Raw genomic sequence first — 15,875 nt, 5'->3', positions numbered from 1 at the left:
CTTAATAATAAAACCAATTTTGATACACTTTCTTTCTGAGAGGAAGTGAGGCCTAAACTACTTGCTTTCAATGACTCTTGTTAGCTTTAGTATCAGCCTGTCAAATCACTGTAGAGTCACAGATAAGTATGTGGACCCCAGACGCGTGTTTATAGATGAAGAGGCTGTAGCTTAGTTTGTGGATTGTCATAGATCATGTGAGAAATCAGTGGCATAGCTGGGAACTCTCCTCTGTCCTTCTCCAACTAACAGTCAGTGTTTTATGCGGATTGAAAAATGGACTGTTCATTCTGCCATGGTATAGGGTTTATGGCTGAAAGATGAGACCGCTTCAAGAACTAAGCAACAGAAGAAAATGACTGCTTTAGAACCTTTGATATGAGGGTACGAAAATTAGTGCACAAAATAGGATTCCTGATGTTGATTTCATGGTGATATTGTAAAGGACTTTCTAGGAGAGACAGAGACGTAAAATATACCAGTCTGTTCATCTCTTACAGTGGAATCTGCTCCATGGCATACTCTGCTTCATAATATGCTGCTAGTGCCTTGTACAACAGGCTTCTGCACTACATTTTTTCCAGTGAACCTGTGCCTAAGCTTGTTTTTAAGTTAGTTTACTGCAGCCTTCTAATAAAGTTCTGACTGCCTTTTCTGTTTCAGATCCAAGCCTACCTGATGTGCAACAAATTGCGTTCTGCCTACCTAGTCTCGGTGAGACAGGAGAACACCAGAGCAGTGCAGCTAGTCCAACATGTGCAACAGCTGGCTGAGGACAGTGGCGATGATGTAGTGCAGGCCATCTGTGCCCAATGGCTCTCAGTGCACCAGCCCAACATGAGAAATCGGCTTTCCCAGGGCAGGAGTAAGTAACTGGCGTTCACTACTATCCAAGAAGGGATGACTTCAGGACAGCTCAAAGGTGTGTGGTTCAGCGATTGCTTGGTAGAAGGGAAGTCTCTTGACTGGTGTTGGTGGCAAACGTAAGCTGCTAACGTCTGGTTAAAAGGAAGGGAACTAATTTACAAGTGCCAGTCCTACATTTTGACAAACAATGGTTGCTACCTCAGGGTGTTTTTTGGCCTTTTTTTGTGTGTGTGTGAAATTTTCAAACTGAACAAGCAAGACGACTTTTTAAGTTTATGGAAGAGGCACTCGTGTATTTTAGAAAGACACTGATCTTTTTGGCATGGTTCTTATTTTTAACCCAGAAAACCTGCATAGAGAGGATGGTAAAATCTCATCAGCTTGATGTAGCTTAGAGTATAAAACTTTGTGATTATGAGTTTCCCTGTAAAATTTCTGAAGACTGGAAGATCTTCTTTTACAGCAACTGAACTAAAAAGACTGCTTTTTTTTTTTTTTTAAGTCTTTATACAAACTACTGCTATCCCCCCCTTCCTTTCCCTGTTAGTGCAGTGTACTCAATTTTTTAGTTTGCTCAGAAAAGGTAGAAACTGGTTCTTCTAGGCAGGTTTCTACTTACCAGTTGCACTGTCTGACATATGCATGGCACTTGAGCCCTTACTGGATGGATGAAGTTAAAAGGGGGATCTCCAGGAAAGGGGAGTACAAAGGGAAAAAAAATATTTTAAAATGGTTAAAAATGGCCTACCTCTTTCTTCTCTACACTATCAAATAAATTGTAGTGATGCAGGCTTATCACTAAACTGTTGCCAATACACTTCCACGATTTCACATCAGATAGAGCAGGAGACATGGAAAGATAGAGCTATATTAAAATTCAACAGGCAGTTTGTATTCCTGTCATGAAGGGATTGGTGGGGGGTTTTTTGCATGTGGCTTGCTTTATCCTGGTAAGGAAGAAAAAAAAAAAATCTTTCCCTATCAGGCACAACAGAGCACCAGACAATTTTTGTTAATTGGACATAAACTGTACAAATCAATACATCGCCTGAGTTTGCTCTGGAGTGCATTAGGACAGGTGGAAAGGAAGTACTCTATAGCTCAAGGAGTGAACAGTAGCTTTTGCACTGGTTTTTCTTTGGGGGGGGCGGGGTGCTGCTGCTGTTTTGTTGGGGGGGTGTTTTGGTGGGCGAGGTTTTTTTTTGGTTTGTTTTTTTGTTTTGGAAAAAGGTGGGAGACAATCCATAAGAGTATGTGTTTGCAGTTTACATGTACTTCAATACAAGAGGGTGGGGGAAAAAATAGTACAGTGTTTGTAATTGTTAAACTGTTTAGTTGTTTACTTTCTGCAAAAGAAGAAAAAAACAGACTAATTTAGGTTTCTGAAGAGTAATATAACTGTAAATAGTTTTAATACATAAAGAAATTGAGACTGTCAAATAAGGGTCTTGCACTATCCCCAAACTCACTGTAGCGACAGAACAGACTTCCATGGAGATGAGAAAGATTTGGTTCATTTCCTTTGAACAGTGTCCTTTCATGAACAGTGTCCCATGACATGCACATCTATTTTTTTGAGGCGCTTCACTCACTAGCATGGGGCTAGACGCGTCTCTGAGCTAAACAGTCGGAAAGGACTACATTTACATTTCAGAATTTGCCAACCCTAGATTTGCACGATCTCATTAGTGAGCAGTGCTAATGAAAGCTGCTTTTGTTTTCTTGACGAGACTGACCTAGCTTTCCATCAGATTACAGCTGTTAGGCTAATCCTAAAATGTGACAGTATCCATGTCTTCAATCACTTCCAAATCTCTAATAAAAAGTGGGGTGGTTTCTACTGTTGTGGGCATCTAGATATGCATTGCACCAATATCTACATTTCTGCTCTAGTCCCTCAGTAACTGTATATAGCATGAAGAGAAGAGAGAGAGTGTGGAGCTTGCCATGCAGACCAGTCAGTTCTTTGCCTGCCTTTCTCCTTGACCTTTTTGCACTGTACTTGATGCACTTTATACAGTGTTTGTTTGATAGTTCTTAACCTGGACTCGTAGAGACCTTTCTCTTACCAGCAGAACTGGAATTCTGATCCTGACTAACTGCCTTGTGTCATGATAGTGCAATTATCAATGGGTGTAGGAATGTTCAGCATCAAAAATGGATTCAATACTGCCAGTTAAATTTCTGTATTAATGACCAAGGTTTGTTTACAATGCAAACAAAAAAAAATAAAGTGTTATCACTGAAGGTCTCTTAACATATCTTCTGTTTTGTTTTGTTTTTTTTAACTTCAACATAGCTGGGGAATCTCTTTCTAGAGTTGTCTTGCTTTTTTGGCTATTCTTAGCAGAGGGAAGGTTGCGGGGGGGGAAAATCTCCTCTAGTGCAAAAATCTCTTTGCTATAGCATCTTCAATATTTAAAGCTATTGGAATATCACATTTTAGTCCTCCTGGAAGCCAGCTCAGTCGTGTTAACTATTTTATTTCATCCCATTGCTTTATACATGCACTCTCACAGACCACTAATCTTTTTCAGAGTGCTTTTCAAGTTAATCTAACTCTGTTACAGCCTCCCTTTGAGGCAGCTTAATGAGCTTAAGTTGCCTCATTTTACAGATCAACTTTAGAAGAAGGGATAAATAACTTGCCCAAGGTCAAAAAGGGACTCTGCGTGCGTGCCTGTGTGTGTGTGTCTATGGGAATACATTGTTACATGCCCTGTTAGATCTGCAGTCCTGCTTCTTCAAGAAAAGTGTTGACCTTCAATGGGAAAGTATTTGGGCCAGAGACACTCTCATCCCTTTTTTTGGTGGTTTCTATTGCTCTTGAAAAGCCTTTTCAAGATCAGAGTTACACAGAGACAGAAAGCCAAGCCTGCAGTACAGGTACCTGGTAGCATTCTTAGTTGTGGATTCACATTCAAGGTGAAGCATAACAAGGGAGGAAACAAGACAGTGTGACAGAGAAACACAGAGACTTAATGTAACACAAACTGAGTTCTTTACACTGGTAAGGCAGGTGCAGATAGCAGCAGCACCAACTAAACTGCTTCAACATTTCTGAAGGAAGGTATGTTACTCTGCTGTAAAAAGAAAATGGCTTTATTTAGTGTTGCTCGGAAGTAGCTCAGGACTGAGCTGCATGGATAACCTCCAAGCAGAATTAACCATAAAACTTGCATTTGCTTTCTAAAACTGGTAGTTTGTCACAGTGGAATGCTCATGTGTAGGTTGAAAACCATTTGTTTGGTTTTTTTTTTCTTTTCAGAAGCGGAAGATAATCCTATGAGCTGTAGCACTTGTTTTCTAGCTGCTTAGGTCTTTCAGAAAGATCTCAGATTACTGGTCTCACTGTAGCAATTTGAACCAAAGTAAGTAGCACATGAGCACAGTTCCAAGGGAGCAACCCCATCAGTATGTGGATTGACCAAGCTGCCCTTTGAACACACAGGCTGTCTGGTACTGCAAGGCCAGGATGGCAGCTTCCGCTAGCCTAGTCCAGTAACCACTGGGCAGACAAATGTGAAGACTTCCATGTAAGTCTTATTTTCCTGTCCGTTAGCAAAAATGACTATAACACCAAGACGGTGCTGATCCCTACTTGAACTGTTTTGCTTCTGCTAGTTTCCCGTCTAAATGCCAGCTGCTTTAAGTTGGAAGGCTCAGCTGAAGATTTTTGTTCTTTCAATATAGTTGAAAAGTTCTTTACTCATTCTGCTCTCTTGTAGTTCTGAGTTCTGAAGTCATTTAAAGCGCAGCTGGTGGTTTTATTTGGACAACTTTTACACTGTCTTTGCTTAATGCTTCACAGCAGCAATGTCAATATTTTAAGATAAGATAACTTGCTGATAAGGTTGCAGCATTCCTGCAGCATTTAACCTCCCAGTCAACTGCATTGAGACCTGGGTCCTCAAAAATATACAGACACTTAGTTTACTTACTCTAATCAATGGTTATTTGGGGACAAGGTGCTTCAGTAGCTATGGCCCAACTTCTTACAGAGCATATATGGAACAATACTTAATTCCAGCTGAAAACTTTAATGCTTGGCACAAAAAGGCCAACACCTGTTTCTGTGTGCTAGAGAGTATTTGTATTACATGTAATTGCCATAAACCTTAATACTCTAAAAAGTACTCCTCCTACTCTGCCAGGTCAAATACTAGAAACTGAAAATAACCTTAGAGCATAAATTTAGGATTTATTACTACTGCAATAGGGGGGGAAAAAAATCAATAAAGGGAGGTCTTCATTGCTTCATAATCTAGACAGAAGACTGCAAGCCCCTCACTTCTATTCTAGAGCCAGAGCACAGTTAGCACCTGGCTGTGGAATATCAAGTAAATATCAGTTAATAGCTGCATTTGTGCTCTAAGTCTCCAGCTAGGAAAGGGGACTGGCTGCTTACTAATCTCACTCCTTATAATATTCCAGAAATTCATATTAGATTGTGTCCACTGAACCATCATGAGGGCATCTGGAAGTGCCAAAGCTCTTGTCTTGAGGTCTCTCAGCAGTGCTCTTCCCAGGAAAGGCATCACCACAGTCAGCCGCTTGCATGCTTGAGGTCTGTACTGTTCAGTCCCACTGGATGCCTAGGAGCTCACAGCTCACACTCCAGAGCTTCTTTGCTGTGTCATCATCCCGCCCTCGTGGAGATACATATGCTGGCTGGCAATCACTGTAAGGGGAACAATTTTTTTTTTTTTTTAAAGTAAGTCAAACATCTCTCTCTGCATTATAATACTGAAATGTATATGGTAAGAAGAGGGGCGGTGTTTTCTATCAGTTTAACATCAAGCCCAGTTGAAGGGTGGGAGGATAACTAGCAGATGAGCAAGGGCTGCTGCTAAGCCCCCTTGGGAAGGCTTCCTTTCTACCTGGCTAGGGAAGAGGAATCTTCCCCCATGGCACCAAGAACTGGCTCTACATCTGTTTCTCTATCTGCTCTCTTGACTCTTAAAAGAAAACCTAGCCTGGATACGCTGAGCTATATACTCTTCAGTGTAAGCTTTCACTAATACTGCTGAAAAGAACTGTAAATGCTAGCCGAGCAGCTCTTCCAGTAAACGCTGCATAAAGCCACTCAAACAGCCCTTCATTCAAAGCTACTTATCCCATCTGATTCATCCTACTATACTACCAGTTCACCAAAGGCAGAGCTGCCCCAGGATGGTAAACTATAATAACCTTGTAGTGTTTTACATTATGCCTTTTTCCTTTATCATCTGTACTGTGGCTCTTTTTTCTCAGGTGCTGCAACCAAACAGCATGCTGTCTAGAATAGGGATCATGCATTCTTATCTTACTAGCTACATGCTGCAATGGATGTGGGGCTTAAGGGAGCAGAGGAAATCACATTCCCTGAGATTTCTAATCATTCTAGACGCTGCAGAAAAGCAGTTTTATACCCCATACTGCACAGACTATAGTGGACTTTGCCTGTCTTGCTGTAGCTCATAAGGGTTTTTTTTTTGTTTGTACTTATGCTTTATATTCTATTGCCTGGAAATTATTTTAGGCCAGTCCACTATAAAGTCAGGCACATTTGTGAATAACTGTTTCATCTCTTTGTTTCCCACTCAGTCCAAAACTGTTTCTTCTATTCTGAAGTTAAAATCTACCTAAGTTTTCTGTATTCTAGCACACAAATGCTCCATTTAGATCCTGGGAGAGACAATCACGCAGGGAAGATTAAAGCACCTATTTATATACTCGAGTCTGATTAAGATGGTACAAGCTCCAAGTGAAGATCAGAAAAACCATTACCGAGAATAATCTGGTTACTTATCATGAGAGGAAAGCTCTGCAGAGAAGTACAGGCTCCAACAGTATCCATGCTAAAACCAAAACACCACAGCCTCCCAGCTGCTGTATCTTTCACTCAGGCAAATCAAGTAATTTTGTTACATACCTAATTTTAGCCTAGTACTGGAAAAAAAATCTTACTTCCTACAGGAGCAGAAGCATGCGTTTTTGCTCCTCCCACTAATCTTGCCCCATTTGACCTGAAAGGAATTGAATCACGCCTCCCCCTTCCCTGTGAGTGCAGGCGCTTTCTGCTCCAGCAGGCTAAAACTACAAGGAGAAGCAAACTGGTCTTTCCCATGGTTGACTCCAGTGACCTCATTAACTAAACAGCTCTGCTGCAGTGATTTGCTAAAGTCTAAGGCAGATCAGGATTAGAACTCGGAGCATGTGACAGCCTCTCCTGCACTTCCAGTACAGTGATACTCTTAGCACTATGGGAACAGCTATTGCCTGAAGTGTTGCACAGGTCAGTTGTTCCTTGTAACACAATACTCCTTGGAAAAGACCTGGAAAGGGTGGGGCCCCTGTTTCTGTCACCTTCCACCTTATTCGGGTGAGCTATGGCAACATCTTACACAGTCCCTTCTGCAATAACAAATGACAATATTACTTACTCTTCCAGTCAAGCAAGGTTGCCTTCACATCATCTCCGTAACTTCACATCACATCAGCAGCTTTCACCCACCTGAAATACTGTCCTGTCACAGAGTCTAGCTCCTCTGCTACTGCACAGTACACGCTAGTCTGAGCTCCCTCCCAAGGCGTCTTCAAGAAAAATGAGAACATCTTCCACAACCATGTCATTACAAACGAGTGCCGGACCAGTTCAGAACGGACAGAGCCAGGGTGGAGAGAGTTTGCTGTAACTTTAGTACCTGTGGGGAAAACAAAGTGATCCAAGTGATCCAAATCTGCATGCATCAGACTTGCCTTAATGCAAAGGGGTACCATCCTCCTTGATTTGATCAGCAAATATTCAATAGATTAAAAGAAGAAGTCGAGGCATGGATACTAGGACAGCCAATGAAATGCCCACTGCTTGCTGGAGCTTCTCCCACTCCCTTCCAAGCACTGCAGTCACTACATGCCTTTGCAAAGCAACTTGCTCGAGGACCTGGATGCTAAAACAGCAGCAGTTTCCATCAAGCTTTTGAGAGGACCAGATCTTTTTGATTTACTGTAATACTGTGTTCCTAGAGAAAACACTGCTTCTGTTTTAGTAAAATAAATACTACTTAATTAAGTTTAAGGAAAGGACTGAATAATGTAGCTGTGACAGAGATGCTGTGACTTAAGAGGTGCTGTCTAGTCCTATGCTTCTGTTTTACTGGCCTTCAACATTTAAGACAGCTGAGACTGGTGTAGTTCTTTCACTGCAGACTGCAGTTGCCAGACATTACGTTCAGCTCTAAGTCCTTCTAGTTCCTACCCACGTAATACAATTGCTTGCTTGGATGCAGCTAGTTTTCGGTCAAGTCTCCTGGTTCCACAGACAGGAGATATTTTCTCCCTGCATCAACCAGCTATCAGTGACCCTTGCTCAAACCATTTTATTTCTGCATATCCAATTTTTAGACTTTTCTTCAATCTACCCGACTCACACATGGTGCTCAGAAACCAAGCAGACAAACACTCTGCTCTCTTTGAGACTTGCCTTGCAGCCGCCTCGCCAACTCCCGCGTGAAGAGCACATTAGCCAGTTTGCTGTGACAGTAGGCAAGGCCGCGATTGTAGCTCTTCTCACCATGGAGGTCATGGAAGCGGATTCGGCCTCCGTGATGAGCTAGTGAGGACACATTCACTATGCGGGCCGGGGCAGACTGCTTCAGACGCTCCAGCAATAGGAAGGTCAAGAGAAAGTGACCTTAAGGAAGAGAGGAAAAGTTAGAATATTTCATCCTTCTCTGAAGCCTTCCCCTGCTGGAATTTCAAAGTGCTTTCAACATATTACTTGCACGCTCTAGCCTACTGCTACCGTCATTTCAAGTCCAGGCGAAAGAAGGCGCACTGGATCAACAGCTAAACTTTCACGAGCCGTTAAGTTCTCCTCAGCTTCAAAAACCTGGAGCTGTCATATATTTTGTATGTATGTCCCAGGTGACATCTAGAGATTCTTAAACTAGGTCCATGATAAGCAAATACATTGCATTATTCCTTTCCATGACATTTGAGCCCAGAGGAAAACAGCTTCTATCTCCAGGGCTCTAGTACTGGTCTTCAGTTCTCTCCCAGAAAGGAAGGATAAGGAAGAGAAAATCCAGAAGCAGAATTTCCCTTTGGTATTTTGCCACAGACATTGAGTTAAAAACATGACGCCGCTAGTCTTACCGAGGTGATTGACTCCCAGGTGCATCTCAAAGCCATCAGCTGTCTTGGAGTAAGGGCATAACATTACCCCAGCATTGTTAATGAGGATATGGAGTTCCTTCTCCTCTGCAAGAAACAACAGACGTTATTAAATAGGGCAACAGGGACGAAAGACAGTCAGCCAAAAAACTCCATGCCCATCTGAGTTGCAGCCACATTTCCTCAACAAAATCAGAATAACTCTCCCTACCACAAACTAGGTCGTGGCCTCTGACAGGCCCCTGCTGTCAAACCATGGTTCCCAACATGGTTCGGGAGTACACAGGCCAGGAACTCAGCATCTGCTAGAATCCACTGGCATCGAAGTAGAACCCCATCCTCTTGTCCAGGCATGCTGATGGCTCTGGAGGGTGGAACTGGCTTCCAAGACAGAGTCTCATTTTTCTGCCCTTGCCCAGAAAGGAGTTTGTCACACAGAACAATTCCAGGTATAGCAAATGAGATCCGTATAATGAAGGGGAAGATATTGCCTAGTCACATCAGCAGTGTGCATCACTCACACAACACTCTCAGCTGCTGCCTTTAAAACCCCTATGATACGGACATGGTCACCCAGCAAGTTAACAGCAGGTACGGGAATAGAGCAGGGCAATAATGCTCCCAGGACACACCCAGCCACATCCCTTCCTTAGCACTGAAGGGCAGAGAGTGAGCGGTCCTTGATAAATATTCCCATTGAAAAGAAGTATCTAGGGGCTGTACCTGCTAGAAAGTTCTCAGCAAACTCCCGGATGGACTTTGTATCAGCCAAGTCCAGTTTTTTCACAATGACCTGCTGGTTCCCCGTTTCAGCTCGGATTTCACTGGCTGCAGCGTCTCCCTTTGCTATGTCTCTGCAGGCAACAATCACCCTCGCACCTGCAAGGGGGAAATAAGCAGGAACCCAAGCTGAGAGCACTGGAAGTAGGCTGGAGGAGCAGGGCTATGACAAGCAAGCTGACTACCCACAGCACCTACAAACAACATATTGCTAGTTTAGGGAACTGGCATCAACCAGTACGTTGCTAGCTCTAGGGCAGCCCAGAGCTGTCCTCAGACCAGGACAAAGCACATCTGAAGCGTGCCTCTCCAGCTTTTCCCAGGTCAGGCATGTGTACCACTACACTGTTACTGTTGTCCCTATAATGGGAGCGTCCAGTCAGTAGCACAGGCAGATACTTGGACCTTTTCAGGTTACGTGGTAAAAAGCTCATCTCTACAAGCACAAAGGAGCGCAGAGAGACAACGGCAGCTAAAGGAACCTGAATAACACCCTGTCTGGCTCCTCCCAGGGCTGTCCCAGGAGAGCATCAGCCCCTGGTCCAGGTGTGAAACCCATCACAATGAGTCAACCAGAGGAGCTCTCAGGCTAAGAGGGGTTACTCCCTAGGGGTATGGGACACATTGTGGGATGCAGGAGAAGAGCATTTTGAGATGGCACAAGACTGTTTATGGGATGTTTAGGAGAGGAACCAAATGCAGAGAAAGGGAGGGATCTAGGTGATTTGGGGAGAAATAGCAGGGGAAAATAGAGGGATATGGGGATAGAAATGGGCCTAGTCTGTAGGCTTGCCTGGCTATGCCCTGCATCTGATCAGTGCACTTTGTCCCATCTGCTTATTAAATTCCTTTCTAACTATTTTCATGGGTGAGAAACTCTCTATTCTGTATGTATGTGCAAGTGTGGTGGTCTGAGTGCCACTAACTGGCACTCAGATGCACAGTCATAGGGACCCATGTGTCTGTGGTGTCAGCAAGTGGAGAGACTGGAATGAGTGAAACCAAGTACCAGTGGTTTCTGGTGGAAGACTGGAGTGGGACCAGGGACTGGACTGAGACCATGGGTCAGAGGGCCTATGTGTCTGGGGTGTCAGCAACTGGAACGAGTGAGGGAGGGTACACAAGCGAGCGTGTGATCACTTACAAATACCAAGCCGGACTAGCTGGTGAGTAGGTGAAGGGAGCTGGGTATGCGTGTGGGACTCTAAGAAGGGCGAGACCACAGGGACACCCGGCTACCAGAGTGACAAGGGGAGTCCCATCCAACTGCCAGAGAGCCTGTAGGATCTGGGGTTGATTGGGAGACGTGTGTGTGTTTTTGCATGCGCCTCTCTCTAAGGACAAGAACACAGGGGCACTCGGCTACTGTGGGAACCAAGGAGTCCCAGCCAACCACCAGAGGGACCATAGGGCCTGGAGGGGTTGATTGGGAGACATGTGTGTCTGTGTGCATCTAGGGGTGAGGCACCTGAAAGACAAAGGATGTAGGACCAACTACTTGATGGACTACATGTCCAAGGCCAGCTACTGAATGGATGTACAGTGTGTGTGTGTGCACATGCGCGAGTGAGGGGGTCTGTACCAGCAAGTGGAGCGGGGCTGCAGACTTCAGGGGCTCATATGTCCAGGTGCCAGCAAACTGGGGAGACCGGGGATCCAGGGGCCAGGGCTGAACTGAGTGTCTAAGCCCTGGTGCTGGAGGGATCCACACTGTATGTATGTATATATATCCCACTAACAGACCTTCCTCCTGATCAGCCAGAGACAGAAACAGGATGAGGCTGTTGGTGCCATATGTGTGAGTGCCGAGTGTGTTTGTCTGAGCTGATCTGTGTGGCCAGCCTTGTGTCTATATGTAGTATATGCGTGTTTGTGCAGGTGCCTACTGGGGATACATTCTCAGCCTGGCGACTGGCTGGACCTGTGGACATGGAGCTGCAACAACCTCGCCCCACTGGGCAACTGAGTTTGGCCCTCTTGCCTAACAGACCCCAGCCAGAATAGTTTCTAAACTGATTATGAACTGCTACGTTAATCTCCACACCAGTTAGCCAAAAAGCATTTAAACCAAATTAGCTTGAAACATGAATAACTAAAACAAACACCAGTGAACCTAAGCCATTTCCCAGCTTCTAACAAATGTGGTGGCCCAGTGATACCAGGAACTTCCCCAGTCCTCTCAAAAGGGTTGTAGTGCAGTGCTTTCTCATGTCACAAGATACACCTTGATACAATGAAAGCAGTTGAGGAACGGGGGACTTGTGACTCAGTGGTTACAGCCTCTGGAGAAACAACATTTGGGCTCCTCTGTAATATGCAAGTATGCTGTAGAGCATGACCAACTCCAAAGGCTGTTCGGGCCTCTGCACCAGAGTAATGTGCCATCAGGACACGTTCCCACCACCATTATATCTTGCAGCTGGGGTTTTCACCAAGAAAAAGGATAACTAGGTGCTATCTGTTAGACTCCCAACTCTATAGATGGGAGTGCAAGATAATCCTCCCTTAGATCCAGAAAAGGGACTACTGATACACATGCGCACACATATCAGTTTCAAAGGGATGCTTGCTGATGTAGGACAGTGACTTGCCTCTTCGTGCAAGATCTCTGGCTGTCTCCTTCCCAATGCCTGTGTTGGCTCCTGTGATTATCACCACCTTCCCATCTAGCTTAGCTGTTGACTTACACTGTCCTCCAGCAACATACCTCCTGGAAAAGAAGATAACAGGAACAAGAGGATAACAAGAAAAGGTCCAAGGACAGTTTTTCTGGTTATGAGGTACAGGCCAGGGCTAATCACTTACAGCTCTTGGTTGGCTGTGCCCCAGCAGCTGGGCCAGTTACTGCTCTCAGAATAACCTGTGATTCATGTGGAGAGTTACCTAAAGTGGTTCCACCTGCCAGTTCACTACACCCCTCCTTCCCTCCTCAAGCTTCCAGCAGCTGCCTCCTCTGATTAGGTGTCCCGATCAAGCCACCACGCCAGGTTCCTAGTCATCTTCAAACCCCTCTGCTTTGAGCGTAGCGCCAGTGCTCGAACACAGAGCCGACAAGCCCAGCTCACCCTCGGCGCAGCTGACGGCCAGTCGTGCGGAGAGGAAGGCTCGGCGAGGACAGAAGGGCGGGCACCATCACCGCCTGGCACAGAGGCGCCTCTCCCAGGCCCTCGCGGGTGAGGCTCGGGTTTCCACGCCGTGCTGCCGCACTGCCACCAAGAAACTCGCAGCCACGCCGCTAGCCCGGCGGGAGAGGCCAGTCGCGTCGCTCTCGGTCGGGCCCCCGCCGCCCTCCAACCGCCGCCCTCGCGCCGGCTTCGCCCGGCCGCGCCGTTGCACAAAGTGGAGCCACGGCTCCCCATTGGCTGCCGCCATCGGCAGGCGGCCATGCGGCGGCTGAGCCCATGGGCGCGGCGGCGGCTGCCCGCCCCGCCGAGCCGCCGCCGCCGGAGCCCCGCTCGGACCGCCGGATACAGCGGCGCAGCTGTATTTCTGCCTCCTAGGCGGGACGCCTTTCCCGGAATAAATTTCCAGCTGTGGGAGCCTGAGGAAAGGCAGGCAGAAACATTTCAAGCCACCTCTCGAGGAGCAGACGGAGGTGCGAGCCAGCCTACTGCTCGCAGCTGGGGCAGCTGTTGCTTTCTATTGTCTCCCAGTAGCTGATACAGAAGAGCACAGAAACTAGGGCAAAAACTGAGCGGAGACCTAAGAGCATCCCAAATCCTAGGGCATGCGCGAGATTGTTTCAAATACATTGTTAATTAGACACGAGAGCTAGAGAAGTTGAAGTAACATTTTAGCCCCACGAGGTTAAAAAAAAAAACTATTTTATTTACCTTCCTTTTAAAAAAAAACCTAAAACCTGATGGGGACAAAGACCCAAGCAACCAGGATTTTTTTTTACCTAATCCTTCTTCCTAGACATTAAAGGTGCTACTGAAGAACGGATATTTCTATATATCTTTTATTTTCTGCACAGGCATTGAATGATTTGTATTTATTTATTTATTCATTTATTTTACGAACGCAGAAACCAAGCCCGCTGAGAGCTTGCACAGATTTAACACAGCCGGCGCCAGACGGGGCTGGCTGCGATCGCCTTGCTTAAATTCCTGTACGAGCTTTTTTATTTATTTATTTTTTTTTAAGAGTCACAGACTCACGCGCATGCAAACACTAGGCCCCCGGACCCCTGAAATAACGACACACCCCGGCCTGCGCCCGGGTGCTGCACCCGCTCCCGGCGCCGGCACGGACGACGCGACCTGCCCCCTCTCCCATCCGCGCCCAGGAGGGCTCCCCGCGCACCCAAAACACGCGTACAGCAGCCCCGACAGACCTGAGGTAGGGGGCTGCCACAAGGAGGAGAAGCGGGAGTGAGACAGCCGTCCCCAGCACGGCTCCCCAGCAGCTGAGCATCGCCGCCGCCGGCTCCATGCTCGCCGCCGCTCTGCCTGGCAGCCCGGGCCAACGGGAGGCCCCGCCCCCGAGACGCGAGGTATGCCGGGAGCTGTAGTCCGCAGCCGCTTCCGCGCGCGGCATGCCGGGAGCTGTAGTCCGGAGGGCCCCCGCACAGCATGCCGGGAGCTGTAGTCCGCAGCCGCCACCGCCCCCCCCCGCACGGCATGCCGGGAGCTGTAGTCCGGAGCCGCCCCCCCCCCAGGAGCGGAGCCCGCAGCGGACCCCGGTGGCGGAGGCGCGCACCGCTGCCTCCTGGCCGCGGAGGTCCGGTGCGGTTCCGCGTGTCCTCGATCACGGCTGAAGAGCTCTATGTCCCCCCTAGGTTTTCCTTAAAGTTACCCACGCTGTGATTTCGTTTAAATCCCTGCCTGCGCTGTGGGCGAACGACACGTTTTTGCTTGCTTGCCCCGGCGCTGCAGCAGTAGCCTGGCTGCGGAGGAGCAGGCCGGTGCCCGGGCCAGCCTCCCCGGTGCCGCCCTGAGCATCCCCTCCGGCTCAGAGACCACCGCGCAGGTCTGGGCACCCTGGCTGTCGGACACTGGCTGTGGGGCTCGGCGCTGTGCTGCCCTGAGAGCAACGTTTGCAAGACAGCAGGCACCTCACACGTGTGTGCAATGCCCCTACTTCACCCACTAATGTCACTTAATTCCACTAAGGTGAAAGGAATTTCAGCTGTGCTAGCTGCTCTAGAGTCCTCTTCCACTGAGCCTGGTTGCTACGCTAAGAGATTCACGTTTAGCTCTTTGCTGTAAATGTACTACCCTACTTGAAATATCAGCTTGCAGTATAAAGCCAGCTGGCTCTGCACCTTCGGTCTAATGTTTTCTCCCGATGGAGTACACATCTCTAACCTTTGTCTTTCTGAACTATTTTAAACAATAGTTCTGCTGTCTTAATAAAACTTTCCTATTATTCGGCTGGGAAATACCTGAAGAGAAAGCTCAGGAGTGGTCTGGAGGACAGTTATGCAAAACGTCAAAGTAAGGTCATTTATCTTTAAGCCCTTTCTTAGCGTCATTCCTAAATTTATGATATTAACCCCAGCAAAACGTACAAAATGGGTACGTATACCTATATGCCCACACATATAAAGGGCTGGGGGACACGCTCCTGCCTCCAAGTCCGTGTTCAGTCCGCAGATGTTCACTCTCACCTCTACCAGAGAGTTAAAGCAAAAGTCCGGGGCACCAAATTGCTTTGCCTCCTGGTACCTGAGCTTCCCTGCAGACGCGCGTCCTGGCCCCAGCTGCAGACAGCGCGGCGGCCTGGCCGCAGCCCGCCTTCCTGGTTCTCGAGAAGCAGCTGGAACCCAGGGCCCTGCACACACACACCCCTCCGGGGAAAAAGCCTGTTTCAGGGCGTGCCTTCCTGTCAAGGTATACCACCTGTACGACACAAAGACGCTAACCGCAGACGCGACCTGCCATCGCAGTCGGAACGAAGACGTTTCACGTAAAGCCTCTTTCGGGCCGGGAAACATCGGCTGCAGCTTCAGCCGCGCCCGCCCCGCCGCCCCCGCGCAGCCTACGCGCCCCAGCGGGCACTGCGCGGCGCGAGGCCCCGCGCCCCGCCTCGGGGCTGCCCCGGCAGCGCCTGACGCCCCCCGCGGCCGT

The 15,875-nt window shown here is 47.4% G+C and overlaps 2 protein-coding genes across 6 annotated transcripts in view; one reads left to right on the top strand and one right to left on the bottom strand.

Annotated features, from left to right (window-relative positions):
- ZFYVE26 (zinc finger FYVE-type containing 26) overlaps positions 1–3,126 on the top strand; it is a 54,565-nt gene extending 51,439 nt beyond the window's left edge. For all 4 annotated transcript variants that reach the window (XM_068946225.1, XM_068946224.1, XM_068946223.1 and 1 more), the window contains exon 41: positions 664–3,126. In XM_068946225.1, the coding sequence (XP_068802326.1) occupies positions 664–873 (210 nt within the window). In that variant the 3' untranslated portion in view covers positions 874–3,126. The remainder of the gene's footprint in view (positions 1–663) is intronic.
- Positions 2,294–15,778, bottom strand: LOC104140251 (retinol dehydrogenase 12). 2 transcript variants are annotated; one of them, XM_068946227.1, is made up of 7 exons: positions 14,141–15,778; positions 12,396–12,514; positions 9,748–9,903; positions 9,007–9,111; positions 8,333–8,542; positions 7,364–7,553; positions 2,294–5,548 (listed from the first exon to the last, which is right to left on the bottom strand). In XM_068946227.1, the coding sequence occupies exons 1-7, from the start codon at positions 14,341–14,343 to the stop codon at positions 5,446–5,448; spliced, it is 1,086 nt and encodes a 361-aa protein (XP_068802328.1). In that variant the 5' UTR covers positions 14,344–15,778; the 3' UTR covers positions 2,294–5,445. The 2 variants fall into 2 exon arrangements, with proteins under 2 accessions (XP_068802328.1, XP_068802329.1); XM_068946228.1 differs by lacking the exon at positions 14,141–15,778 and adding an exon at positions 12,870–13,114 and having other exon boundaries at positions 3,952–5,548.
- Positions 15,779–15,875: the final 97 nt, after the last annotated feature.

The sequence above is a fragment of the Struthio camelus genome, chromosome 5, assembly GCF_040807025.1.
Source record: "Struthio camelus isolate bStrCam1 chromosome 5, bStrCam1.hap1, whole genome shotgun sequence".
Classification (NCBI taxonomy): Eukaryota; Metazoa; Chordata; class Aves; order Struthioniformes; family Struthionidae; genus Struthio; species Struthio camelus.
This window is presented reverse-complemented; position numbering and strand designations above follow the sequence as displayed.

Bases quoted from the DNA above. Each gene is read 5' to 3' on its own strand.
- LOC104140251 (XM_068946227.1), bottom strand. From the start codon at position 14,343: ATGCCGCGCGCGGAAGCGGCTGCGGACTACAGCTCCCGGCATACCTCG. The intron at 8,543-9,006 runs GTAAGACTAGCG...CTCTTCCTTAAG, and splicing joins CCTGGGAGTCAATCACCTCG to GTCACTTTCTCTTGACCTTC. The intron at 5,549-7,363 runs GTGGGTGAAAGC...TTCCCCTTACAG, and splicing joins GTGACAGGACAGTATTTCAG to TGATTGCCAGCCAGCATATG.